General features: G+C 35.7%; 4 protein-coding genes and 1 long non-coding RNA gene across 6 annotated transcripts; 2 read left to right on the top strand and 3 right to left on the bottom strand.

Moving 5' to 3' along the window:
- Window positions 1-710: 710 nt before the first annotated feature.
- On the bottom strand, window positions 711-2331 carry LOC140957632 (uncharacterized). Its single transcript, XR_012171657.1, has 4 exons — window positions 2026-2331; window positions 1916-1939; window positions 1712-1778; window positions 711-1126 (listed from the first exon to the last, which is right to left on the bottom strand). It is a non-coding gene; the product is annotated as an uncharacterized lncRNA (long non-coding RNA).
- Window positions 2332-7016: 4685 nt separating this feature from the next.
- LOC140957560 (cyclase-associated protein 1-like) lies at window positions 7017-11211 on the top strand. Its single transcript, XM_073414872.1, has 10 exons — window positions 7017-7433; window positions 8013-8181; window positions 8278-8342; window positions 9065-9374; window positions 9466-9613; window positions 9692-9801; window positions 9916-9971; window positions 10071-10127; window positions 10427-10570; window positions 10825-11211. Exons 1-10 carry the CDS (start codon window positions 7158-7160, stop codon window positions 10909-10911), a joined length of 1422 nt encoding a protein of 473 aa, XP_073270973.1. The 5' UTR covers window positions 7017-7157; the 3' UTR covers window positions 10912-11211.
- A 1091-nt stretch (window positions 11212-12302) lies between these two features.
- On the bottom strand, window positions 12303-15849 carry LOC140956741 (proline-rich receptor-like protein kinase PERK15). Its single transcript, XM_073413608.1, has 9 exons — window positions 15773-15849; window positions 14768-15447; window positions 14139-14690; window positions 13820-13906; window positions 13645-13715; window positions 13468-13544; window positions 13193-13334; window positions 12956-13117; window positions 12303-12722 (listed from the first exon to the last, which is right to left on the bottom strand). Exons 2-9 carry the CDS (start codon window positions 15372-15374, stop codon window positions 12465-12467), a joined length of 1956 nt encoding a protein of 651 aa, XP_073269709.1. The 5' UTR covers window positions 15375-15447; window positions 15773-15849; the 3' UTR covers window positions 12303-12464.
- Window positions 15850-17359: 1510 nt separating this feature from the next.
- On the top strand, window positions 17360-20562 carry LOC140956968 (ras-related protein Rab7). The gene is made up of 7 exons (XM_073413975.1): window positions 17360-17582; window positions 18130-18156; window positions 18296-18395; window positions 18838-18984; window positions 19483-19563; window positions 19879-20024; window positions 20260-20562. Exons 1-7 carry the CDS (start codon window positions 17530-17532, stop codon window positions 20324-20326), a joined length of 621 nt encoding a protein of 206 aa, XP_073270076.1. The 5' UTR covers window positions 17360-17529; the 3' UTR covers window positions 20327-20562.
- Window positions 20361-23633, bottom strand: LOC140956967 (uncharacterized). 2 transcript variants are annotated; one of them, XM_073413973.1, is made up of 7 exons: window positions 23531-23633; window positions 23222-23416; window positions 23054-23134; window positions 22601-22721; window positions 22208-22492; window positions 21819-21884; window positions 20361-21316 (listed from the first exon to the last, which is right to left on the bottom strand). In XM_073413973.1, exons 2-7 carry the CDS (start codon window positions 23410-23412, stop codon window positions 21218-21220), a joined length of 843 nt encoding a protein of 280 aa, XP_073270074.1. In that variant the 5' UTR covers window positions 23413-23416; window positions 23531-23633; the 3' UTR covers window positions 20361-21217. The 2 variants fall into 2 exon arrangements, with proteins under 2 accessions (XP_073270074.1, XP_073270075.1); XM_073413974.1 differs by having other exon boundaries at window positions 23539-23587.
- Between the last annotated feature and the right edge of the window lie 3220 nt (window positions 23634-26853).

Here is a 26853-nt window from a genome sequence, read left to right as displayed (position 1 = left end):
ATCTGAGCCCCGTTTTTTAATCTAACAAATATTATATTTGGTTATTGTTGTTAGCAGAAAGTTGCAGGTGGCCGACCTAAGAGGAAGGTTCAGCATCATCACCTAACAGTGGTATCAGAGCCATTGGTTGCTGCCCGCCGTGCCATCGTCGTCGGTTCGTCGGAATTTGAAACTCTTACTTAGGGTTTTGCTCTGGTATATTGGCTGAAACCTCTTTTTACTGTTTTTGTAGCGTAACCGCTTGCCGCGGATTTATGTGCTGGGATTTGCTGCTGGTAGAACTCTAGGTTTTATGTGCTTGGTGTGTTTCCATTTCCATGGCTAAAAGTTAATTCCGCTGCGTTTGTTTTGATCTTGTGTGATTGAAATTTTTTCTGTGTGAAAAATTTGTTTTTTTGTTAACTGTTGTTTTTTTTTTTTTTCGAAAATGGCTATGACTGGATATAATCTCGAATCTTTTAATGGAAAAACATATTTTTCAATATAACAGCAGAAAATGAAAGGTATTTTGGTACAACAAAGAGTTTTCAAAGCGATAGACTTGTCATATTCTGCTGCTGAAACTCCTTAAAAAAGGGCTGAAATGGATGAGTTTGCCTATTCGTCTATAATTTTGAACTTGTCTGACTCTGTGTTAAGAAAAGTTGGTAAACTGAACTCGGCTAAAGAACTTTGTGAAAAATTAGAAAAACTTTACACTGAAAATTCGTGTGAGGGCCCGTTATCCTAATAACGATTTATTAACATGCAATCATGATTAATCAGTAAACAGCGGAAAAGTGAGTTAAAAATTTGCGTTTGGGCCTATAAAATTTCGGCACGACCTTCGCATAAATAGGACATACCAGAAAATTAAATACTCAAAATACACAACATATGCCCTCAATAAACACAACAGCATAAACATGTGCCAGCCAGACACAATCATGACATATTCAAACCCAAAATATCATAGAGTCGACAAGGCTCGATAATACCATAATACAATCCTCCAAATATATACATATAGTATCTGGGAGACAGCAACACCACGCAGTACCTAAATACAACTGAGCTCACTCTCAAGGAGCTCTGGTACTTCCTGAGGTTTCCTCTCGAGCGCTTGAAGTCGAACCACCTGTACCACCTGTCATGTCCACACACAAAAGACACGACAGCCCCCTCTCGAAGGTCAGAAACCCCAGTACGAGACATCAAATAACCACGATATATGACATAGAAATGCAATGATGCCATGCATGAATGCAATGCATGTATAGGTGCAAGATATCAGGATATCAGGAATCAAATGATCGATATCAACAATCATACATATATGCTCGAGCTGGTCCACGACTCAGCGGACCGTGCCTGGGATATGGCCAAGCCTCGAAGCCAGCAACTACCTAAGTCGGACCGAATCAAGGTAGCCAAACATCTCCAGAACACCATATCATATCATATATATATAACGGATCTCAACCGAAATATAGCTGGATCTCAATAACAGATAGGCTCAATATGATATGTTCAGTGGTATCGATGTGTCTAACTAAAATAAAATGTGTGTGATCAAAAGAAATATTTTATTTTATTTTGCACATCAATTACCAACTGATAATATGCGAGTCAGAATATAATATCACATAAATCAACAAATAGCACATAAATCATTCACAGAATCATCAGATGTCTCTGTCAGACATCGTGAAAACAATTGATATCTACGTACCTCAACTAATTTACCAGTATCTTAAATCCTCAAGAAAATCCTGGAAATGCCAACTCAGACAAATCACCTGAATATTAATTTAAATGGTCTTTTTATCATATAAAATTTTCACAACCATTTAAATTCACTAACAATCCAATTTCAACTATTTACACATTTTAAATTCCTAAAATTCCAATATTCGCCTAGTTCACCAGATTATACCTCCAACTCGTACAATTACGGAACCTACAACAATAACCCAATAATTAATCAATCACGATACAATATTTGAGTTGGAAATGAATTAAATTTACATAGACAATAATTCGCACCGATACAGCTTGTACGTCCAATAACAGTGGCTAAACTCGAGCTTAAACCGAAGCTGACCGGCAACAGGCGGCGAACTCGCCGGAGAAGATGACCGGAATCACGCAGAAAAACAGAGCTGACGGTTCGTTCTCGAAAATTTGCAAAAGTGGTATCAAAAGAAAGCTTACGACATAAGGAACAAAACCCCTCAATCAATTTTTACTTTTGAGCGGCGGAAGATGGCGATTTCAGTGGTGAAACCGGCGGCGTTTTCTTCGGGTTTTCGGAAATCACGATTTTACATAGCAAGAGTGGTATCAATGGATAGCTCTTNTATGTGTGTTTATCTTTTATTTTTTCGGAGTTCGAAATTTGATCCGGTCTATTTTATTTCAACTCTCGTGTGCTATAAAATTTAAATACGTATTTTAATATCGTCTATAAACTGATATTTTCTAATATATATTTCAACACACGATTTAATTATTTGACTTAATTATTTTAAATTCCTCAATTTAAAATAATTAATCTTAATTATCGTCAAATAACATATAATTAAATCGCGTCATTACACTTCGTTGCCCAGTAAATTGTTTTTGCTTGAGAAATTTTTCCGATTCAAACTTGATTTAAATAAGGACATCGATGAAAACCTTGATGTGTTTACCAAATTAGTTCAAGATATTAAGCAAACAGGAGATAAGAATATTGATGATTACACCCCTATTGTGCTTTTAAATGTCATACCTGATTCTTACAGTGATGTTAAATCTGCTATTAAGTATGGTAGAGATCAGGTAAGTTTAGAAACTGTCGTGAACGACCTGAAAAGTAAAGAGATAGATTTAAAAACCAATAAGGGTGGTAATAATTCTGGTGAGGTCATGTTTGTTAGAGGAAGGTCTAAAAACAGATTTCAGAATCAAAAACCTTCAAACAACCACAACCAATCTTCTGTTAAAAATAGAGGTAAGAGTAAGACGAGATCCAAGTCGAGACCCCAAGAATAGAAATGCTATAATTGTGGTGAAACTGGTCATAACATTAGAGAGTGTTCTATGCCCAAGCAAAACAAAAATCAAGATTTCAAAAATCAGCGTGATGACCATGCTAATATGGCTTCTAGTAGTGAAAACATGGGTGATGTTTTTATTGTGACTGAGGTATGTGATGTGTCTATGATGAATTCTGTGCATTCAAGTTCTTTGTGTGAGAATGAATGGCTAGTTGATTCTGCGTGCACTTTCCACATGTCCCCATTTAAAAATCTATTTTCTAATTATAAAGAAGTGACGCATGGGTCTGTTTCTATGGCAAATAAAAAATTGTGTCAAGTTGCTGGTCTTGGTGATGTATCGCTGAAATTTGATTCTGGTTATGTGTTAACTTTGAAAAATGTGAGGCATGTTCCCGATTTATGTCATAATTTGATTTCTTGTGCTGCATTAGAAGATGATGGTTTACAGGGTAGATGGGGAAACGGGGTTATGAAAATTATGAAAGGGTCGTTAGTGGTTTTCAAAGCTGCCAAAAAGAGAAACTTATATGTTTGTCATGCTGAATGTGAATCTTGTGTGCAAAATTCTGTGAATGTTGTCTTAAGTGACAAAACTGATTTGTGGCATAAAAGATTAGGTCACATGAGTTCTAAGGGTCTAGAAATTTTGCACAAAGATGGTTATTTTGGTAGTGATAAATTGTCTTGTATGCCATTTTGTGACTCTTGTGTTCTTGGTAAACAATCCAGAGTTAAGTTTCCAAATTCCCCTATTCCCAAACACTCTGTGACTTCTGAAATACTTGAGTATTTGCATGCTGATGTGTGGGGTCCTGCTAGTGTGCCAACGCATGGTGGAAATCAGTATTTTCTATCTGTTATTGATGATTTTTCAAGAAAAATTTGGGTGTTTTTAATGAAAAACAAATCTGATGCTTTTGAGAAGTTTAAAAACTGGAAAAACTTGATTGAAAATCAAACAGGTAAGAATATTAAAATTCTAAGAACTGATAATGGTCTTGAATTTTATAATCGATTGTTTGACAATTTATGTGTTGAATCTGGCATTCAAAGACATAGGACATTCCCTTATACGCTTCAGCAAAATGGCGTCGCTGAACGTATGAATAGAACTTTACTTGAAAGGGTGAGGTGTATGCTTGCAAGTTCTGGTCTTTCAAAAAAGTTTTGGGGCGAAGCTGTTTGCACTGCTGCTTATTTGATAAATAGGTCTCCTTCTGTGCCTTTGAATGGTAAGTGTCCAGAATCTGTGTGGTCTGATACGCAAATTAATTTTTCAAACTTGAAGGTTTTTGGTTGTTTTGCTTTTGTGCATCAGAAAAATGAAAAACTTGAACCTAGGTCTGTGAAATGTGTTTTTCTTGGCTATCCTGATGTGGTTAAGGGTTATAGATTGTGGTTAAGGGACCAACCTGGTTTTAAAGTGTTAATCAGTAGGGATGTTGTTTTCAATGAGTTCGAATTTCCCTGTTTATCTGTTCCTTTATCTATTCTTGAACCAGCCACTGCTCCAAACAAGGTGGAGCATTTACTTGGTCCAAGTCATGATCCTGAAAATGTGCAGAATGTTCCTGATGTGAACGATTTACCTGAAAATCTGATTGAAACTGTTTTTGATAATCATGTTGATGCTGATGTTCATGAAGAAATTGTTGAAAATATGCCTGAAACTGATCTTAGTGATTTGAATGATTATCAATTGGCTAGGGATAGACCTAAAAGAAATATTAGGCAACCACAATATTTTGATGATTTTCATATGACTTCTCATGCATTTAGTGTGTTTGAGTCAATTGATAACGTTGAACCAAAGTCATATGAAGAAGCTTTAAAATCTGAAAACTCTGTGCAATGGATAAATGCGATGAATGAAGAAATTAATTCGCTGCATGTTAACAACACTTGGATCCTTGTACCTAAACCTGAAAATTGTTCTGTTGTGGACTGTAAGTGGTTATTTAAGATCAAGAATGAATGTGAATANGAGCAACAAGGGCAAGCATAATTCTCACAGTAGTAAACTTTACAACAGGAGCAAATATTTCAGTATAGTCTATCANGCATGATCTCTATGGATTTTACTAGAAGTAATTATGATCATTGCTTGTATTTCAAACACAATGCTAAAGTCCCTGTTTTCTTGCTTATCTATGTGGATGATATGCTATTGATTAGTTCTTGTGTGAAAACTATTGATCATGTCAAAAATTGTTTGAGTGCTAAATTTGATATGAAATTCCTAGGAGATGCTAAACGTATTCTTGGCATGAACATTTATAGGGATAGAAAACGTTCTGTCATTTTGTTGAATCAGGATACATATGTTAAGAAAATTTTGAGTAAATTTTCCATGTCAAATGCAAAACCAGTCAATGTACCTTTAGCTGGTCATTTTGTTCTAAGTAAAGAGCAATCCCTTAAAACTGATTTTGATGTTAAAAACATGAAAAATGTGCCATATTCAAATGCTATAGGTTCTGTCATGTATTTAATGGTTAGCACGAGGCCTGATATTGCATATTCTGTGAGTTGTTTGAGTCGGTATATGTCTAATCCTGGTGTTTACCATTGACAAGCTGTCAAATGGCTTTTGAGATATCTGAATGGTTCTGTGAGGCATGGTTTAAAATTTTCAAAATCTGATGTTGGTGTTAAATTGGTCAGATATGTGGATTCTAATTATGCAAATGATAGGGACAATAGAAAATCAACAACTTCTTATGTGTTTACATTGTGTGGTGCTTGTATCAGCTGGAAATCTCAATTACAACACATTGTTGCTCTTTCAACCACCGAATCTGAGTATGTTGCTGTCACTGAAGCTTTAAAAGAAGCTATTTGGTTGAAAGGTCTTATTTCTGAAATTGGTTTTCTTGAAGGTGATGTTGTAGTATTTTCTGATAGCCAGTCTGGTATACAACTGTGTAAGAATCCTGTTTTTCATTATAGTACTAAACATATTGATGTTAGATTCCACTACATCCGTGATGTGGTTGCAAAAGGCATAGTCTATCTTGGAAAAATCCCTTCTCAATTTAATCCTGCTGATATGGGAACTAAGTGTTTATCAACTGAAAAATTTATATCTTGTCTAAAAATTTTAAACTTTGATACTTCTGATTGATGTGTTCTGTTTCTGTTCTGTAGTGTAGCTTACTTAGTGTTTGCTACATATTGGTACTTGTACTAACTTTGTGTTTTCTGCAAGTGTTGCAATGATGATGGCTGTAGGTGACTATCCTGACCAGTTGAACCGGTGTTGGGCCAAAAGGTGGAGAAATGTTGGGTTTGGCCCAATATTTTCTCCAGCCCATTACCTTAACCCTTATTGTTCCTTCCTTATTTACGTCTGGGCTATATAGCTTAAATAATGCTCTTCTATTCTTTGGACAGTAGCCGCCTAGCGTTTCTTCTCCCCCAAGAGAGTGAGCAGCCGATTAAGAGAGAAGAGAGAACGTGAGACTTTGCTTCGTGTGCGTCTTCTTTCGGTGACTGAGTGTCTTTGGTGTTCTCTCTGTTTTGTGTTCCTTTCACTCTCGTTTGTTCTCCTGACAGCAAGGGGACGAACTCTCTGTGTGTGTGTGCAACCCACTGGCCGTGAGAGCATTAACCAGTGAGAGCGTTGGAAACCTTTTGTGGTCTTCACCTTGGTTTACGGCGTATTTGGAGAGGCCAAAATCAATTTATCTGAGCTCCGTTTTTTAATCTAACATATCATATTATATTTGGTTATTATTATTAGCAGAAAGTTGCATGAGGCCAGCTTAAGAGGAAGGTTCAGCATCATCACCTAACACATCTAAAATAATTATTTTAAAAATCTCATATTTAATAATAATATATAATAGATATGTAGAAAAAAATGAGATATTTACGTACATAAAACACATGAGACGTGTACTCCGCAGCAGAGAGCTCTATTCATCCGACACGTGTAAACCTACATTACCTTCTTTTTAATTAAAAGGAAAAGAAAAGGAATAACAGTGCTCAGCACACATCAAATCACAGTTGTATCTTTCACCTGAAGGAAATTACTTAAATATACGAACAGTGATTCGCGACCACTGATTCCAGATCTATTCTCTTTCAAATTGTTACTAAATTTTGTCGAAGACTGAAATTCGGGAAAGTATGGATGAAAATCTGATAAAAAGGTTGGAATCCGCGGTTTCGCGGTTGGAGGCGCTGTCCGCCACCGGATTTAGATCGGGCGGTGTGGCGGAGGGAGATGGGTATGCGGCGACGGATCCGTCGATCGTGGCGTATGGCGATCTGGAGTCGCAATATCTGAGTAGAGTTGTGAGCGCTGGGGAGAAGATTGAGGGACAGGTTTTGGATATTTCGAAGGTTGTAGAGGAGGCATTTTCTGTGCAGAAGGAGCTTCTGGTTAGAATCAAGTCTACGCAGGTTAGTGAATTTTAATCGTCTCGATTTTGATTTGGTTTGTTTGGTTTTAGTTTGTTTCTTATCGGAGCATGTAATGTGATGAAATGTTGAACAAAGTGAAACAATTTGCGTTATTATCGGGACTAATTCATCCTTGTGTTGTAAAGTGGTATGGTTACGGTCTGGATAATGGTGGAAGATTAAAGTCACGATGGTTAAAATGTAAGGCGTTCATTGGACAATTTTAGTCGATAATGATTGTTCTGTTGGGGTCTTTTGTTATGTTACATTGCTATACTTGGCCAATTTTGTTCGATAACTTTTGTTATGGTGTTCTATATCCTGCTATAACATCGCTTAGTGTTGAACATAGGATTGTTGGTACCTTGACTTATTTTCTCACTAACTCAGCAAAATTCAAGATTTACGGCAGTAACATACAGGACATGTATGTGGCAGAGACTTTCTGATATTTCGCTGCTAGATGCTGTAGCTTCCACCTGTGAATGGATCCCTAATACCTTCTTTTGATTATTCTTAATTTTGTACTCTTTTTTCTATTTTGTACTGTGATGCTAAGCCTGATCATGGCACTTCCAGAAACCTGACACAGCAGGATTGATGGAATTCATAAAGCCGTTGAATGAGGTGATGGCAAAAGCTCACGCATTGACAGAGGGAAGGAGATCTGAATTTTTCCATCACTTAAAAACTGGTTCTGACAGCCTCGGTGCTCTGGCATGGATTGCATATACAGGAAAAGACTGTGGTAAGAGGAATTTAGAAATAGATGTACCATTGATTGTTTATTTAGCTCAAAGCATTCTCTTTTTCATTTCTAGTTGATCTATTTTCGTCATCTTAGGAATGAGCATGCCTATTGCACATGTTGAAGAGAGTTGGCAAACGGCTGAGTTTTACTGTAACAAGGTAATATTTCTGACTCTTTGCATTAGAACTCCAAAGGATTCACACAGCACCAGTGAGAGAAACAAAAAGAAAGCAGAAAAAGGACAAGAAATGATGCAAACTTTGGTTCCCCTCATCCTTGAATATGTACCACATTTATATTGGAATCTCTCCGATGTTCTTATTGGAGCAGAATGATTATGTGGTGATGATTGAATATACTTTTGCCACATCGTTGAAGGATTGAGAAAATGTGTGTGCGCTAGTAAGAAGTGTTTTTTGAATAGGGGCTAATTTTTGCACTTAAGAAGGTGATTCTGTACTATACATGTTGTCAATTTTCTTGCATGAACGGATAGGGAAATGGGGTCCGTATCAATCGCGGAGTGCAAAAATGGGAGACAAATATTGGAGTGCAAATATCAGCCATCTAATCGCCATTATGGGTTTTCAAATTTGCAGAACATGTTGATATTTCATGGTACATAGTATATCTTTAGTACAACCAGAACTTGAAGAGTTTAATTCACATGCTGATATTTAAGTTACTGAAGAAAGCCAGTTGATCTGAGTATAAATGTGTTGCGTTGAGTCCTGAATACTCGTGTCTTTGAGACCTTAAAATTTCATCATCATCCAATTATCTGAGTTATTTCTTAAAAAAATTCTTCTTGTTGCCATCTTTTATGTGGGAATGATTCTTCAAGTTTTAAAGTTTTGATGTGTACCCAATGATTGCACAGATTCTTATGGAGTACCGAAACAAAGATGCCAATCATGTTGAGTGGGCAAAGGCTTTAAAGGAGCTCTATGTACCTGGGTTAAGGGATTATGTCAAGTCTCACTACCCATTGGGCCCTGTTTGGAGTGCCACTGGAAAAACTGCAGCACCTGCCCCAACAAAAGCTCCAGCTCCTGGTGCACCTGCTCCTCCCTGTCCTCCCCCTGCTTCACTATTCAGTTCTGAGACGACCCAGCCTTCATCGTCAGGTCCCAAACAAGGCATGTCTGCAGTTTTCCAGGAAATTAATTCTGGAAAGTCAGTTACTGCTGGTGATTAATTCTTATAATTTCTTTATGTTTTTTTTACTTTCCATGGATTTATCATGTTCTCATCTCTGGCTTTTTTGTTATTTTCTTAAAGGTTTGAAGAAGGTCACTGCTGATATGAAAACCAAGAACCGTGCAGATAAAGCTGGTGTCGTTACTGTTGCTGAAAAAGAAGGCCGTGCTGGCTCACCTTCATTTTTAAAGTCAGGACCTCCGAAGTTAGAGCTTCAAATGGGTCGCAAGTAAGTAAAAATGTTTATTCTCATAAGCATAATGATAGGTTTGATTCCTTTGTCAACCAAGTTAAATATGGCCTACAGATGGGTGGTTGAGAATCAAATTGGACGAAACAATTTAGTAATTGATGATTGTGACGCAAGGCAGTCTGTTTATGTCTTCGGGTGCAAGAATTCCGTTCTTCAGATTCAAGGTATATCTTCTTTGGTAGTAAACTAAATCAGAATCCATCTATACTTCATCATTTTTTGTTGGCTTCTCTCGTTAGGAGTTCTGAAAAGCTTTGTACCGGCATAACTATTTACAGGTAAAGTGAACAACATTACAGTGGACAAGTGCACTAAGATGGGGGTGGTATTCAAGGTCAGTTTAAGAACTTGTGTAAACCGGCTTTCTGTATATTAGAAGCCATCAAGCTGTAGATTAACTAACTCATTTTCTTTTTGATACTTGGGGAACTAGGATGTTGTTGCAGCTTGTGAGATTGTTAATTGCAATGGCGTGGAAGTGCAATGTCAGGTAATGATTCTTTTATGATGTTGGAGTAAGGATTTCCTTCTCCCTTTGTGCCTATAAAAATAGGCTTCAACTTAGTGGTGACTCGTGGGAACTATTCATAGCAGCTGCTTTGGTTTAAATAAGAATCAGATTTTATTAGATATTTTATGATATAAATTGTTACCTTTCAAAAATAATCCGACCCGCTATCTTCATTAAATTTCTAGCATGCCCGTACCTTAAGAATCACGAAAGAGAATCAGCTGGAGCAGCATTGTGTTTTAAGATACCTTATGTTCTTTGTAAATCTTTCTTTACAGGGCTCTGCTCCAACAATTTCAGTCGATAATACATCAGGATGTCAATTATACTTGAGTAAAGATTCTTTGGAGGCTTCTATTACGACTGCAAAGTCGAGTGAAGTCAATGTGCTGGTACCCGCATCTGAATCGGATGGTGATTGGGTATGTATCCCTTCCTATATATAGAATGCTTATAGCCCCAACCTTCCTAGTCTATGCTGATTTATAAAATCCCTTTTAACACCTGCAGTTTATTCGGTAAAATTCATTTTCATTGCCAATTTTCGAGCATAACTTCAAAATCTTCTGGGCTTTCTCATAATATTCAGTTTTGTCAAATCCCAGATTATCATTCTGATTTTTCAACGATAAACAAGCTTAAGTATTTTAGATAAGGTTGATGCTTTTTATTTCAGGGAGAGCATGCTTTACCCCAACAATACATTCACGTTTACAAGGATGGCCAATTCGTGACAACCCCCGTGTCCCACTCCGGAAACTAAATTGCTGAACGGAAAATCATCGGATTTCATCGGTGCTGTTTTCTTCCCTTTTTTCGACACTTCTCTTTTTTGATGATGAAAGGCTTAAGATCGCCTATTTTTTGATTTATTATGGTTATAACTCTTCTGTGTTTCTTTATTCATTGTACGGTTTGTCTTTGGCTCTTTGCTCCGTTTTTGTGTATCCATTTGTAACGGAAACTGTCCGCCCTCGCTGTCTAATTTGGCAAAAATGTATGGCTTTGGTTTTTGAATGTAATCTCAACAATATTTATTTATGCTTATTAGTGGTTTTACTTGTGGAGGAGGATGACAAATCGAGAACTCAATGCTTCGATGGGTTTATACGAATTATGAATTATGCCCATAAGCAGGGATCATATTCTATAATCATTTTTCAGATTAGGAAAGAAACCGTGGGATAAAATAATGGACGTTATAGAGCATTTTAATAATAGGTTAGTTTGTTAATTATGTTTAAAACTAATAATAATTAATAAAAATAACCCTGTGAGTGCCAATTGATGCATTAAAACATATTCGATCATATCGTAAATAGAATATATGCGAGACATGGGAATTTATCTAAAGTTGAACGCTCCATGGGTATAGTTGTGATGTGGACGGCCATGATCTCTTTTCTATTTCTTATCATACCTTTTTTTTTTTATTTCCTCCTTTTGCTCATCTTATTTCTTCAGAATCTCATCCAAATTTAAGCAATTTTTATTTTTAGTCATGAACTTGTATTTTGCACATGTGTATAAGATGTTGTATAAAATATAAATTTATAAATTTTAATTCATGTTTTATTTTTTAGAATCTAAATTGAAAAATATACTCGAGGATGTGATTTTCTTAGAAAAAAAATATTAATCGAGGTTATTTAATCGAATCAAACCATTTGCCCTTATTTCAACAAAGGAAGCACGGGCTGCTTCACTAGAAGAGCTTTTTTTGTCTTGGTCCCAATTCAATACTAAACAAGTCCGAACGAAACTGTATCATTTTCAATAAAACAAATAAAATAATAAATGATAAATTTTATTTAAATAATTATTAATTTTTACTCCTTTGCACTAATATATATATATAATTCTAAATAACTGCTTTTCTAAATAACTATTAATCGTTATCATGCTTCATTTTATACTTTATTTATAATTAGCTAGTTGTGTGTTATAATTTTATTCTTCAAAATAGTTAACATATGTACTGGATGAGAACTATTTAGCTATTATTTTAAACTTTAAATATAACTTAATGTATCTAATATATATTTAATGACATATGCTTTCTTGAAGTATTGATGTGTTTAAATAAATATGAAGATTTGTTATATATATATGTGTGTGCATGCGCGCACGTGTATATATATATATTCACATCTATATTAATAATGTCATTTTAACAAATAAATTGAGAAAACCAATAATCTTACACAATGAAAATTGCATAAAAACATTAATTAAGAAGTACAAATATTTCAAGTTCTTCCCGTATTAATTAGCAACTGATCTTTAATTAGTTGTGGATGCTTAATGTAGAATATATCAGGGGCTGCGAGAGTGGCTACCTGGGTTGGACCTGATTTCTTGCGACTGCATGAGCTCTCCGGTGTAGCCGTGCTCGCTGCTGGAGAATTCCTGGCTTGACGTCCCCGCCCCGCCTTTCCTGAACCTCTTCAAATCTGGGTATGAGCCCGAGTCCGATTCCGAGGTGCCGCTTGAACTGAACAGCGCATTGTGGCCTGGCTTGACTCCCTCGTTTAGGTCATCTAACGAAACATCTCCTTCCAATGCACGCACAATCTGCACAAATGCATGCATGATACCAACGATTTAACCACTAAATTAAGATGTGTTTTAGAACATAAGGTTGCGTTTAAATGGACGGATTTAAAATTCATGGATTTCGAATGTTTATGGTCTTGCTTCGTTAAAACTACAAAACTACATTTTAATGCATTTGCCTAAATAAATTAATTTGCTTACAAGTTACAATATCATAAAATTTGCGGCATAATAAAGTTGAAGAGCTAAACCTGGCTCATTTTGGGGCGTCTCCTGGCAGAATGCCTAATGCAAGCTGCAGCACAAGCAACCATGCAAAGCATCTCCTGCGGATCATAGTTGTTTTCCAGCTTTGGATCCACCAGCTCCTCATACCCTCCTCCTTCCGACACCTTCGAAAGAATCGGCCTAGCCTGCATATATACCATACGACATTCCATGCATCAGCATACTGAATCCGAGTACTATTAACAAACTCGAATTCGTACCCAATCAACTAAGCCGTCGTCATCACTTGTGATATCGATAGGGCGACGTCCAGTTATTAGCTCCAGAAGCATGATCCCGAACGAGTACACATCTGATTTCTCTGTGAGCTTTCCACTTGAGGCGTATTCAGGTGCCAGATACCTGTGTTTTTCAAACTGATTAACTCGTTTTCTCGAATCTATAGAGTTCGAGTCACACCCGAATACATGAAAAGTAAAATAAAAATCGAGTTTTCGTTGAGTTGTTTCGACACTATGGGATGAGATATTCGTACCCGAATGTTCCCATGATCCTAGTCGAAACATGAGTATAGTTGTCTGAAGAAAGCTTCGCCAATCCGAAGTCAGCCACCTAAATAATTTCATACAAATATTACTTAACCTCGAAAAATATTACATATGCAAATTATTTTAATTATAAGCACGCAACGAGCGCCTAGGATCACTGGTACCTTGGCCTCAAAGTTGATGTCTAGCAAAATGTTTGCTGCTTTAATGTCTCGATGGATAATGCGAGGATGACCTGTATAAATATATTAGATTATTAATGTTATTATTAAATAAAAGTGGAAAAATTTTAATAATTAAGAAAACAATTAAATAAAGAAGAAAATTGGAGAAAGTTACAGTCTTCATGAAGGTAAGCAAAGCCTTTTGCCGAGCCCAAAGCAATCTTAAGTCTCGTACTCCAATTCATTGTTGGCTGTCCATTTCCTACACAAAGGATATATATATGTACATCTTTGGCATCAAAACCTTAAATTTGTAAATTGTTTTTCAAAAAAAAAAACATTCGGATTCGTTTTTTTTTTCCTCTTGCAACACATGATAATAGTGTACAGATTGACAAAAATCCAGTCTAATTGGGAATGATTTTCGGAATTTTTCCCGTGAAATTTGATGCAAAATAAGTGTTATAGCTATAGAACATGATGGGGAAGCATACCATGGAGGTGATGTTCAAGGGTTCCATTAGAGACAAATTCATAAACCAACATCCTCTGAGAACCTGAAATGCAATATCCAACCAAAGACACCAAGTGCCGATGATGCACTCGGCTGATTATATCCACTTCCGCCTGGAATTCGCGTTCGCCCTGCCCGCTGTTGGCTTTCAGGCTCTTCACCGCAATCTCCTTCCCGTTGGGCAGCACACCCTTGTGCACGAATCCGAATCCGCCTTGTCCCAGCAGGTTCGACTGCGTGAAGCCGCCTGTAGCTACTGCCAAGTCGTTGTAAGTGAAGTTGCTCTGGTTGAAGCCGAGGGCCACGGCTGGGTGCGGAGGCGGCAATGCAGCCTGGTGTGGTCCGGAAAAGCCAGCCGAGCTTAGCTCGCTGCTGCTCATCATTGGTGGAGGGGGCGGTGGGGCCAAAGGCCAGCTGTGTTCCGAGCTTATGCCAGGGCTGGTGTAGGGTGGTGGGATCTTCATTACGTGGTCTGTGGAGGGGCGACCGGCGTTTGCATGCCAGTTTCCGCCACTGTTGTAGTAGTCACTACCTGCGATCAAAACATTGATTCAACGGATCTCGGTGAGATAATTACGTGAAAAATGAGTAGAAATTGTGCTGACATACTCCTGTTTCCATGAGAATTATCTCTGTAGTAGTTCATATTGTCATGCGGCTTTCGTTTCTTCCTTCTAGCACAAGATATCAAGAAAACAACCATCATAAGGAGCAGTAATCCTGCGCCCGCCGCTGCTCCTGCTATGATTGCCTTCTGATTAGAGGCTGAATCATTTGACTGGGAGTCGATCGATGGTGGCGAGTTGTTTCTCGAAGGAGAAAGAGTTCCCGAGCGAGGCGGGGGCGGTGGCGGTGGCGGTGGAGGTGGAGGTGGTGGGGGTGGGGATGGTGAATTCCCATTCCCACCTGAATTTGATTTCGGTGGGGGTGGAGATTTGTTTTTATCGTTAGACGGCGGAGAGTCTTCGTTGTTATTGTTGTCGTTGGAAGGCGGGGAACCGTTGTCTCCGGAAGACGGAGAGCCTTTTTCGGGTGGCGGCGGCGGCGAGCTATTCGGCGGAGGAGGAGACTTGGAATCTGAATTGTCCGAAGGTGGTGGAGGTGATGACGAAGAGTCATCGTCCGGTGACGACGATGCCGATGAGGAAGAGGATGAAGGCGGTGTTGGAGAGTCTGAAGATTTAGAATCCGACGGAGGAGATTTCTCCGACGACATTGTCACAGATTCTTATACCACTATGTAATCCGTCAAAATATAAGCATTCCCCGCCGCTCTCCAAGTAACGACCCTGATCAAGATTCAAGAAACCACTTTAAAGAAATTATCAATGAAAGATCCCTCATTTGAAAAATTAACCATCAAGATCAAACATGCACCTACATTTAGTCAGGTTTATTTCTTTGAAAATTTGAAGTCCACCAATTTTTGGCCTATCCCAAATCTTCTTCATTTGAATTAAAACACAATATATCATTTAATTTCTTTGACAAATTGTGATCCAAGAAATGCAAATGAAGAAACCAACATTCACATAATATAATTATGTTCAAGAAAATAATATCTACAGCTATTCAGAAAATCTTGAGAAGAAAAGGTGAAGGGAGAGAATCTACCTTTAGGAGAAGGGGCAGGGAGGATTCTCAAAGCAAGGATGCAAAAGAGATGGTGCATCATTATAGTTTCCAAAAAACACAAAACCATCTGTGCCTCTTCATTTCGCTCCCCCTAAATCTCCTATAAAATAGGAAATTGAACTAAATTTCTATTTTTAGATTTTAAATTAAATTAAATATTTTTTTAATGGACATTATTGTTGTTCAAATGTAGTTATTTCCCATTTTGATGCAACATATTTTAATAGAAATGATTTCATAGTTAAATTTTGTAAGACTGGTCTCCGGCTCGATTCGAATTATGAAAAAATATTATTTTTTATTACAAATATGGATCGGTTAAACCTCTCACAAAAGATCTAGCTACTTTTAAAGTATATTCTCCGTATTAATTTACTCCAAAGGCTTTCTGTTATTAAAGTTAGAACCATTATGAGAGATCAAAGTTATCAACATTAGAACCACTACTAGAGATACATACCTTGATTATGACTAATTTAGGATTAGAAGTTGTACAAATATCATATATCATATATATTACAAAAGTTTCAAGGTTTGATGTATAAAAACTAGAGGTGGGAAAATATACCGAAATATTGAAATACCGTACCGAAAAAATACCGAAAAATCGATATACCAAAAATTTCGACCGTACCGAAATTTTCGGTATCGGTATCGGTACGTAATTATTTTTTTTCGGTATTACCGAAATACCGAAAATAATTTTTTTATTATTATTTTTTAAAATTTAAGTTCGATATACCGAAAAAATGTGGGTATATTTTCGGTATACTGACATTTTTTCGGTATATCGACAAAATTTTCGGTGTCGGTACGGTATCTGGTATGGACTTTTTCATATCGAAAATTCGGTATACCGAATTTCCGGTATCGGTATCGGTATGAAAAAATTTCATAACGATATTTACGGTACGGTATACGGTACGGTACCCACCCCTAATAAAAACTAAAGAGTACATTAACTTAACGTTCGACTCCTGAAATATGATGACAAATGAAGTATGATATCTAAATGATAAATTAATGTTTATAAATAACATAATGATTTATAACAAATTTAATTTTTTTTGTAGAACTTGAGTGAAAAGTTAGATGAAACAAATATATGTAATGAGTTAATATCTCATCTTTCGCACCAAACAATGTTTAATTCATCGTTCAGTTCGTGAGATGAGATTATTTAAGATGTATATGAATGATATATCAATATGTAATGTAATGATTTATAACTCTAATCGTTTGTAGAACTTGATCCAAACATTTATTCATCACCTAGTGCCTCATCTTTTCACACCAACTGGTGCCAAATTGTATGTGAACTAAAAACATAATTGCATTGATCTAGATAAAGTTCCTTAATTGTAAAAATTAGAGTTTGGAATTCGGGACTTGTGTATGGCAAAAACTTTTGTAAGACGGTCTCACGAGTCGTATTTTATGAGACAGATATCTTATTTGAGTATTTCATGAAAAAATATTATTTTTTTTATTGTAAATATTGATAGAATTGACTCATCTAACTAAAATTCGCAGCATATTCCTTGCGTAATGTGTATATATAGTTGTGGTTAATAGGAAAAGTTGGTTGTCGACTGTGGTGTTTTCCAGAGAGAGGAGAATTTAGGGGACAAAAAAACAATCGTCCAACCAAATCCCTAAATTGAATCTCTCTCTAGACAATCACACCTCAGAGAACAAAGCCCGTTCGCTTTTGCGATCCAGATCGGGTCCAAACGATGCCGTCTCGCAGAAGAGCGCTCCTCAAGGTCATCATCCTCGGCGACAGCGGGTAAGGCGTTTTTTTGCTATTGCGCTTAATTTGGCTCGATTCTTTGAGAAATTGTTGATTTGTTGTTGTTAGGGGTTCATTTTCGATGTTTTTCATTTGATTGTGGTGCCGGCGGGTTTTGGGGCTTCGTATCTTCCGTTCTCTTACTCTATCGTTCGAATAAGGGTCAATTTTATTTTATTTCATTTTTTCTAATGTAGTTGGGTAGATGACATAGGTAGATTAATTAATATATTTCATGTTACTGTATTTCTTCTTCAATTCCATGTTTTGGCCTGAGATTTTAATAAAGAAAATTTGAGGAAAAATTTTTGGTTATCAAGAGTTGCACCACAAATCATTTTGAACATCCAAATGGAGGGTGGAACCAAAGAAATGACAAAATTTTAAGTTTTAATCTTTGTTGTTATGTCACTGAAATATAATGTCCAAATGATTTCTATGCCATCACTTTAGATTGATTTGAGTGTAGGTTGTAAAATTTATATCACCCTATTTGTATGTGCGTTGATACTTATGGTAATTGTTTTCTTTCTGCGATTTTCAGGGTGGGAAAGACCTCATTGATGAATCAGTATCCTTGATAGTTGTTCATGTTTATTAAGACAATACTCAGGCATATCTGAAAAATTTTTCTGTACATAATTTACTACTGTGAGAAAAGATTCTTGTTTAGTTATTTGTATAATGTTTCCTTCATCTGTTGATTAAAGATATGTAAACAAGAAATTCAGCAACCAATACAAGGCGACAATTGGGGCTGATTTCCTGACTAAGGAAGTGCAATTTGAGGATAGACTCTTCACTTTGCAGGTATGTCTGGGATATATTTGTTTTTTCACGGTTTATGAGAAAAAATGCGGGGTTCATTGACCAAAATAACTCATGTTTACATAAAAACACACCCTCCTAATCTCAAACTTTTCCTGGGTCAGATGAGTCATATCCAAGGACACACTTCTTCCTTGATACTTGATATAGGATATCAAGTGTTATGTCTGGTTCATTGTATTATCAGAAAGTAGAATGCTGACATATTACTGTTTTTAAACGTTAAATTTTCTGATATATAACTGTAATCTTATCTGCATGCAACAGTGATACTCATTAGGTGCCTTTGAAAATGCAATGGAAAAATGAAATTTATGTGATGTTTTGTCTTTTCATCGACCCTTGTTATTTTTAGTAGCTAGTCTCACGACCTTGGATGTTATGTTGAGTTTTTATGCCTTAAGATTGATTTTTGTTCTAGTAGATATGGGATACAGCTGGCCAAGAGAGGTTTCAAAGTCTTGGGGTTGCTTTTTATCGCGGTGCTGATTGCTGTGTGCTTGTCTACGATGTCAATGTGATGAAATCATTTGATAATCTTAACAACTGGAGAGAAGAATTCCTAATTCAGGTATCTATTTCAGGTTTCTTTTTTTAGTTATCTTCTTCTATCAAACTGAATTAAGCACAACCGTCTCGCGGTGCCTTTCAATTTACCTATTTATTTCTCTCACTTCAGACTTTTGATATGATTTATCCAGTATATTATATTTCCTTCTAATGTATATATAATTTAAATAAATCTGCCAAGTCCCCCTTTTCCATGAATTGTAAGAGCTCAAGTCCTCCATGGGCCCAACCCTTGCAGATGTGAAATACGAAGTAATAAGTTTAATTCTCAGCATTGTCATCTTCCGGCTGGGGTATTTGCTGTTTTAGCAAAATAGTAGTTTGTATTTTTCAAGTGCTTTTATTATTTTTTTAAATCGATTTTGTATGCAATTCATTTGGTTAATAGTAGCTATGATGCATTTGATAAAGAGAGATTCTTCATCCTGATGATATTTCTGTTCTCGTTCACTTAACTGAAGAGATGGAAAATACTAACAAAACTGGAAAATGTCTGCAGGCAAGTCCGTCAGACCCAGAAAATTTTCCATTTGTTGTGATCGGTAACAAGATCGACGTGGATGGAGGAAATAGTAGAGTGGTATTCATCTCTCTCTTTCTCTCCCCCCTTAAATTAACTGTGTTGTTTTACAAGAATTCTTGCTCTTTCATGTTTATATATGTGCATCTATCTTATTCGTTTTATTCTTTTGAGGATGACTGGGAGTTTTCATTTGTGGGGTGATGGGTAGGGTTGGAGATGAGTGGTTGATCTCATGGTTTACTGGAGGGGTAGCAAGCCTGATAAACCAATATAGTTGTACTATACTGATGCTTATCACTATTTTATTGTTGAAGCTGTAAACGTTTATTTTGGATTGAAAAGGTTTTTGCTGTCTTATTTTAATCCCCACAGGTATCTGAGAAAAAAGCTCGGGCTTGGTGTGCCTCGAAAGGGAATATTCCCTACTTTGAGACTTCTGCCAAGGAAGGCACCAATATTGAAGAAGCTTTCCAGGTTATTGCAAAGAATGCTCTGAAGACTGGAGAAGAAGAAGAAATGTAAGTGCATTAAATTTCTTGTGAATTCTTGTTATTTTTTCAAACATGACCGTTCACCGAGAGGGAGTTATGTGTATTAGTTAATGTTCTTGCATGTAGTCATTCGTCTGTTGTTCCAGAAAAGTACTTGAATCATGTGGTGCACATAATGATCCTTAAAGTTTGACACTCACACACGTTAGCTTCTTTCTCTTGATTGTATTAATCTTTTGAAAATTTGTTCATGCCGGTGAAGATATTTGCCCGACACAATTGACGTTGGAAGCAACAGTCAGCAAAGGTCGAGCGGATGCGAGTGTTGAATGGATTTATATTATTGAAAAAAGTTTCCAGAACTTCAAAGATGAATTGGTGATTCTTGTGTCTTTCCGTAGTGACCGTGTTTCATTGTGGAGGGAATTGGTCTCAAGTGTTTATCTTGTCCAATATCTATCTATGTTCTGTTTTCAATTTGGCAAGAACCGGATAGGGCTCTCTGCAAAGATTGTGTAAAATTATTGTTTCTCAACACCATTTTTTCAAGTTGCTCTTCCCCTTTTGTGCATTGCATTATAAACCGACCAAATTCTGATGATAGCTGTTTATTTCGTTCTCTTGTGTTCGTTTTTGAGTTTTGTTTGAATAAAACCTTTTTTCATTTGGGTTACATTCGTATTCTCTCGACATAGCCAATTGAGCCTTCTCGAATGAACCTCTCTTTTAGAATATTATGTGACACCATTGGCAAAAAAAAAGCACAGTACTATCAGTAAACACTAGGTTCGTGTATTTCATTCACCTTTAATATATTAAATTGTTTTTAAAAAATGCAAGTAACCTCAAACATTTGCATCTTACAGACCAGACGAAGAACAAATTAATTTCATAAACTAATCAATTAACAAAAAATAAAAAACAGAACATTCGATGTTTCTCAACTAGAACATGTCTAGTTGATAAACAGTAGTTCCAACCTCTCTTCATTTCACTGTGATTTCTATTGGTAGTTGTTTTTCATTCATAAATTAATCTGTTAAATTCACAAATCACACCTTCTATGGTTATCAATGCTCCGAGTGATCCCGAGACTATTTTATCAGTGATGATCAGATGTTATCTGCAACAACCTGACAACATCCAAGTAAAAATGGGACTCCATCATCCAACAAGGCTCAGCTGTAAAAGTTGTGAACTTCTTAAGAACTCAAACCGCATCAAATACCACCAGATGATTCACTAACAGATTGATTTTTCTTTGATCTCTTACGTTTTCTGCTCCTGTTTCTTACACTGTTATCCACCGTTTTGCTTTCCTGCAATCAAAATTGAAGTCTCAGCAACAGATACTACAAAGGAAACACCACAAACTATAACCGCTCAGTACACTCCCAAAAAAAAGGCTCAGTTACATGAGGATATCAAAAGATGGATAGAGACTACAACCAGTAGTTTTAAGCTAAATTGCTATTTTACTCTGAAATTTAATTATATTTATTTGATTTAATCCATTTAAATCATTCAGGTATGGAGCCTCAGAAAAGTTCTTACTTCGATCAAAACCACTAACTATTTGTTTTAGGGCACTGGAACCTGTTTTTCAGGTTCCAAAATCTATTCTTTACGCATAAAAAAATAAAATTCTGGTGATTTCAAGGTTCACCGGAATTAAACTTAAATTAATCTGAGTTCATGTCAGTATCTATACACCAATTATATAGTAATTTATCATTAATCATGCCTGAACACACTTTCCATAAAGGTATATGATAAGCATGGATGGATTAAAATTATTTGAAATACTGCAAAAATCCACACCTTTCCTGCCGCAGAATTTTCATTCATCTTTGTCTTTTTCTTCTTGCATGACAGTGGGTTTGGACCCTGCAATCAATACAAGCATATCCTTGGTACCATTAAAAAAAATCCTGATTGAACAAGATGGTGGACAGAAGCAATAATAACTTTCATACAATGAATGTCACATCTTCAGCAACCAAATGTCTGCAAAATTATGAAATAAGAGAAAATCTGTGGCTTCCCATGTGAGAGCAAACTATTTGGACATTGGGCTACAATCACATCGAAAGAAGTGATTTCTCCACCATATATTTAAATACTGAAAACAATTGAGTAAGTAAAAGCTACGTGGAGGGATCCCACAGGAATGGCAAAAGGAAAAAAGATGACAGGAAATTGATATTAACCTTTGCTCTCTTTCGCTTGAACTGAGCTTTATCATTCAGCACTATCCTACTTGGTTTATCATTTTTCTTGCGATCCTGATCATTTTCATTATCGCCATTCACATCCAAAGTGTTGCACGCTTCTTCACTGTCTGCTCTGTTTTTCTTTACTAACATCTTGTATTCCAACTCAGTCATATGTGAGCGCCCTTCTTCAGCAGTCTTGGCAAACTCATGCTGAACTGCTGATGGACGCTCGAGAAACAGAGCATTTCGAAGAGCATATACGATTGGCACTCCTGGTATCTGCAAATGGCAGCCTTAAAAAGTTGAATGTCTAACAAAAATGTGGTTTTTGCTACTCAACATACAACAGCATGAAAATTTGATTTTGCACATAAAAAAAGCAGGAACCTCTTGGAACTTCTTCCTCAGCTCAGCATCCTGTGTTGCAACAAAAAAGTGCTCGGAGTTGTTTTCACCAATAACTTCCGTCATGCACGCTGCAGCAGTTTTTCTCTTCTCATGGTCACATCTAGAAATCCGTTTATTGAAAGTTAAACTCACATTTGAATATCCATAGGCCAACCTAACTAACAACATGAGCGAGAGTATTGCAATGAAAAATCACAGCATGATCAAAGCAGATCCTTCAATCTTGTTTACATTGATCCTCAAATTTCGAAACTCTATCTCCTATAGAGACATTCGGCGCAGACTAAAGCATATAGCAGCATAGTACCACCACCAAAATAAAAACTTTATATCCCAACCACAAACCATTTTCAGAGTCTAGAGTGAAACAAACATCAAATACAATGATGAAGCGAACATGCCCAATAATACCTAAAAATCAAAATGACTAACCTTGCAGTTATCAGGCTTCGGGCAGCATTAACAGAATCAGAAAACGATTCACCAAGGCTTCTCAACTCTGCAATAACACATCTGTCGCCAAATATTTCCAAACCCAATTAACAATCAATTAACTATGATTTACCCAAAAAGTCCAGAATAAATCGAAAATCATCAAACCTGGTAGTGAAGATTTTGACAGTAGCACCAAGAATATTGGCCAATGCAGTATCAGCGGGAGTGATTCCATTCGCCAGAAGATGGTGCACAAAGGTCCCATCACAGAGGATTTTGAACGGCTCTCGGAATCCATAGCAAGCCGTGTAGAATCTCACAGCTCTTCGATGCCGCTTCTGCTTTTTCACCCTCATTTATCTAATTCAACAAAAAAAAAACATTTCAATTCTAAGGTAAGAAACCAAATCTTGAAAACGAAGCTCTAAATTCATCTACATCAATAACAGCAATTTCAGAAGAATGTGAAATTACTTGAAAACCGAATCGACAGCAGCGAGGCGAGGACGGGTGAATTGTGCAGCTGAGCTAGGGTTTATGATTTTTTTTGAAACAAGGGTTTATGAAAAATTTTTAGTATGATTTATTAAATTTTAAATTGAGTAATTTATTTATTCAATAAATAATAATTTACTTCGTCGGTATTATTACCGAAGTTGATTGGTACTATATACTACTTCATAAGTAACCAGTGGCGAAGTAAAAACAAAAAATTCTACTAGTGATGGAAGCCCCCGTACACACGAGGTGATCATGACTATCATGTAATTAGATATGACATGCTTTTTTTGGAGTCTCCGTATCTCGTAATGAGATCAATGTGCTTAACGAAGCACCTATTTTTTATGATGTGTTGAAAGGAAACACACGGGAGATGAATTTTACTTGTGAACAGTACACAAGTAATTGTCAAAAAATACATAAATTCAATACTAAATAAAAAATATTAATGAAAAAAGTATAAATAGAATTAATTAAAATAAAGATAAAAATAAAATGTATATATCAATTTATTTAAATAAAAATGTAAATGAATATTAATAAAGTGATAGTGAGACCAATAATAATTTATTTGGTTGGTGAAATATTTAATTATGAAATATAAGATATTTGATTTATGAAGTATAGCTATGGACCCAAAAATCATTTTTCCCCGACCCCCAACGATTTTTCTAACTCCGTCTATAGTTGTAAAGCATTTAGTAAATCATAGTGCATACCTTGGGTTTAATTTATAATGCTTATACTTGGAAAAACGTATCGCCGATGATTTAAGCAATAATACGTGACAAAAATGTATTGTTCGAGAGTTCAACTCTTGCATCGACTATCTTTTTCCTATTTACAAGTCACATTTGTTACCCAAAAAAATACATATATCCACTCGTTACACAATTTTAATGACGTATATTACGAACTTATATTACACAAAACACTTCCAAGAATCCATGATCATACAAATTTATACGACCTAAACACGAAATGAAGTCCCACAAATTCAAATTCATTCAAACAATTCATATATTCATTACAAATCAACTTAAACTCGAACTCGAACTCGAACATAACAGAACGATAAATAAAACACATGGATCCATCTCCCTTCTTGCTTGTACTTGGTATTATTTCAACTATTCACATGAGTAGGCTATGGTTCTTCAGGATGAAGCTGATCCTGACTGTGATATAATATAAAAGTTCGCTTGGCTTTGAAATTTCGAGCAAACCGGTCGGTTTTCATTCCTGAGGAAGGGTTCTGATTGAAGAGGTCTTGGATTGCCTTAGGCATAGGCTCACCATTCATCTTACTCTTCCAATAGTTTCCTCCATCTTTTCTTGCATTAGCAATATAAGCAAACTGAAATATGAATCATCAAGGAATTAATAATTATTTTCTTTAAAAAAATAATTATTCATATTTTAAATAAAAATTGAATCATATGGAATCAATAAATATTTGATTGCAGAAAAATATGGATGTGTATTTTATGACCACCCCAGAAAACTNTAATTTTAAGAAATAAACCAGAAAAACCCTTCTGATTTAAATTTTTACAAACAAGATCACACCATGATCATAAATTAGAAATTAATCAAAAAAAAAAATCACAATCCACTTTTAGGTATGAACAAATTGTAATTTTTTAAAGAAAAAACCAGGCCGATCGAGCTTTTATTCGGGAAAAAGAAAAAAACATACAGGTAAACAATTAATTACGAATATGCTGAATTTTGGTAAGCATAAAACATATAAGCGTAACATTATACCAATAGAATGGAGAGGAGGAAGAAGGCTGAAAAATCTCTCGTTCTCATCTTCAATTCGAAACTTGGTGGAACCCTAAATTTGGTGTACTTTTCTTTTTATTGTAAAGTTTATAGCCTCTGACTTTAGTATATTATATAGAGATTAGGCATATACCTAAAAAAAAAAAGATTTGATTCAAATTTCTATATTTTTTCAACAATGACATAATTATTTTCATAGTCAACTCCCCACGTTATGAGATTGGGAGCCATCCCTTTTTTTTACGATCGACAAAATCGAGCAATCAAAAAGGTCAGTGCTGCCTATATGGTATTACATATGCATGACTATTGTTTTGGTACGGTGGATTTGATTGATTGATTACTTACCATTAATTGCACAATTCTTGTGATGATATAGATATATATCTATATATATTTGATATCCTGCACACCTATCGTGCACATCTATGTGAGCACCGATGAAGTGTTACTCACTCATTGGATGCACAATTTTTCTATATTTCATCACATCCAATGGGTGAGTGACACCTCATCGGTGTTCACATGGATGTGCACGGTAGGTGTGCAAGATATCAAAACTATATATATATCATCACAAGAATTGAAAAGTTGTATGTGTATCGTGCTCATTTATATTAGTATGGATGATATATTATTCAAATATAGAATGTGATGAAATATAAAAAAATTACACATTCAATAGGTGAATTACATTTTATCGATGTTTATATAAATGTGTACTATAAATGTGCAATATATTTAACTCGATTTTCGTCGCATGTTGATATGATATTAAATATTATGGAAACAAATTTGGATATCAATGATATTTGCGTTCAAACTTTGACCAAATGATTCAAAAGATCAGACTAAAAATCCGGAAATTTGATCACAGTTTAAAAGTATTTATTGGATTTATTAAATGCAAATCACTACTAATTAAAACCTCCATATATGACCACAGATTGGAAAATTTCGATTTTGCCGAAAGTGAACAAATTAATATGCCCTTTTAACCTTTTTCTAGATGAGATTGTGCTACTTTGACTTCCATTTAATTATATATATATATTTATATATAAAGTAATAATAATCTTTTTGAGCTAAAAAAGTAATAATATTTCCATGTATCAATCACGTGTAATAAATATATATTAAACGTCGGACGCATTATTATTAAATGAGAATTATTTTATGAATAAAATTTCCTAATCACTAAAATAATCAACAAAATTGGCCAATACTTTCCAAAATCTTGTAATTATTAGCCATTAATCTTGGCCACATGTGAAGCAAATAGTCAACCAAGGCAAAAACATTAAATTTTGTCAACTTGCAAATGTACATTATATCAAATTTCAAGTTGATGAAAAATCTACTGATTGAATATTGCATGAGGTTATGCACATGCAACCAATTTGCAGCCAAAAAATAAAATGACAAATGAGTGGATTAATTAGGTAGCATGCCTAATTTTTTTCGTTTGTTTTAGAGTTAAATTGTTTGAAAATGAGTCAAATTGGATC

The sequence above is a fragment of the Primulina huaijiensis genome, chromosome 14, assembly GCF_012295235.1.
Source record: "Primulina huaijiensis isolate GDHJ02 chromosome 14, ASM1229523v2, whole genome shotgun sequence".
NCBI lineage: Eukaryota > Viridiplantae > Streptophyta > Magnoliopsida > Lamiales > Gesneriaceae > Primulina > Primulina huaijiensis.
Note: the sequence above shows the minus strand (reverse complement) of the source record. Positions and strands in the feature narration are given on the sequence as shown.

Excerpts from the sequence above, each read along its gene's own strand:
- LOC140956967 (XM_073413973.1), bottom strand. The coding sequence starts at position 23,412 with ATGAGGGTGAAAAAGCAGAAGCGGCATCGAAGAGCTGTGAGATTCTAC. Across the intron at positions 22,722-23,053 it reads CGAAGCCTGATAACTGCAAG|ATGTGACCATGAGAAGAGAA; the intron begins GTTAGTCATTTT and ends ACGGATTTCTAG. Across the intron at positions 21,885-22,207 it reads TCAAGCGAAAGAGAGCAAAG|GGTCCAAACCCACTGTCATG; the intron begins GTTAATATCAAT and ends TATTGATTGCAG.
- LOC140956741 (XM_073413608.1), bottom strand. The coding sequence starts at position 15,374 with ATGTCGTCGGAGAAATCTCCTCCGTCGGATTCTAAATCTTCAGACTCT. Across the intron at positions 14,691-14,767 it reads TAATTCTCATGGAAACAGGA|GTAGTGACTACTACAACAGT; the intron begins GTATGTCAGCAC and ends TTTTGATCGCAG. Across the intron at positions 13,907-14,138 it reads CCTTGAACATCACCTCCATG|GAAATGGACAGCCAACAATG; the intron begins GTATGCTTCCCC and ends TCCTTTGTGTAG.
- LOC140957560 (XM_073414872.1), top strand. The coding sequence starts at position 7,158 with ATGGATGAAAATCTGATAAAAAGGTTGGAATCCGCGGTTTCGCGGTTG. Across the intron at positions 8,182-8,277 it reads ATATACAGGAAAAGACTGTG|GAATGAGCATGCCTATTGCA; the intron begins GTAAGAGGAATT and ends TCGTCATCTTAG. Across the intron at positions 9,375-9,465 it reads TGGAAAGTCAGTTACTGCTG|GTTTGAAGAAGGTCACTGCT; the intron begins GTGATTAATTCT and ends ATTTTCTTAAAG.
- LOC140956968 (XM_073413975.1), top strand. The coding sequence starts at position 17,530 with ATGCCGTCTCGCAGAAGAGCGCTCCTCAAGGTCATCATCCTCGGCGAC. Across the intron at positions 18,396-18,837 it reads ATAGACTCTTCACTTTGCAG|ATATGGGATACAGCTGGCCA; the intron begins GTATGTCTGGGA and ends TTGTTCTAGTAG. Across the intron at positions 19,564-19,878 it reads ATGGAGGAAATAGTAGAGTG|GTATCTGAGAAAAAAGCTCG; the intron begins GTATTCATCTCT and ends TAATCCCCACAG.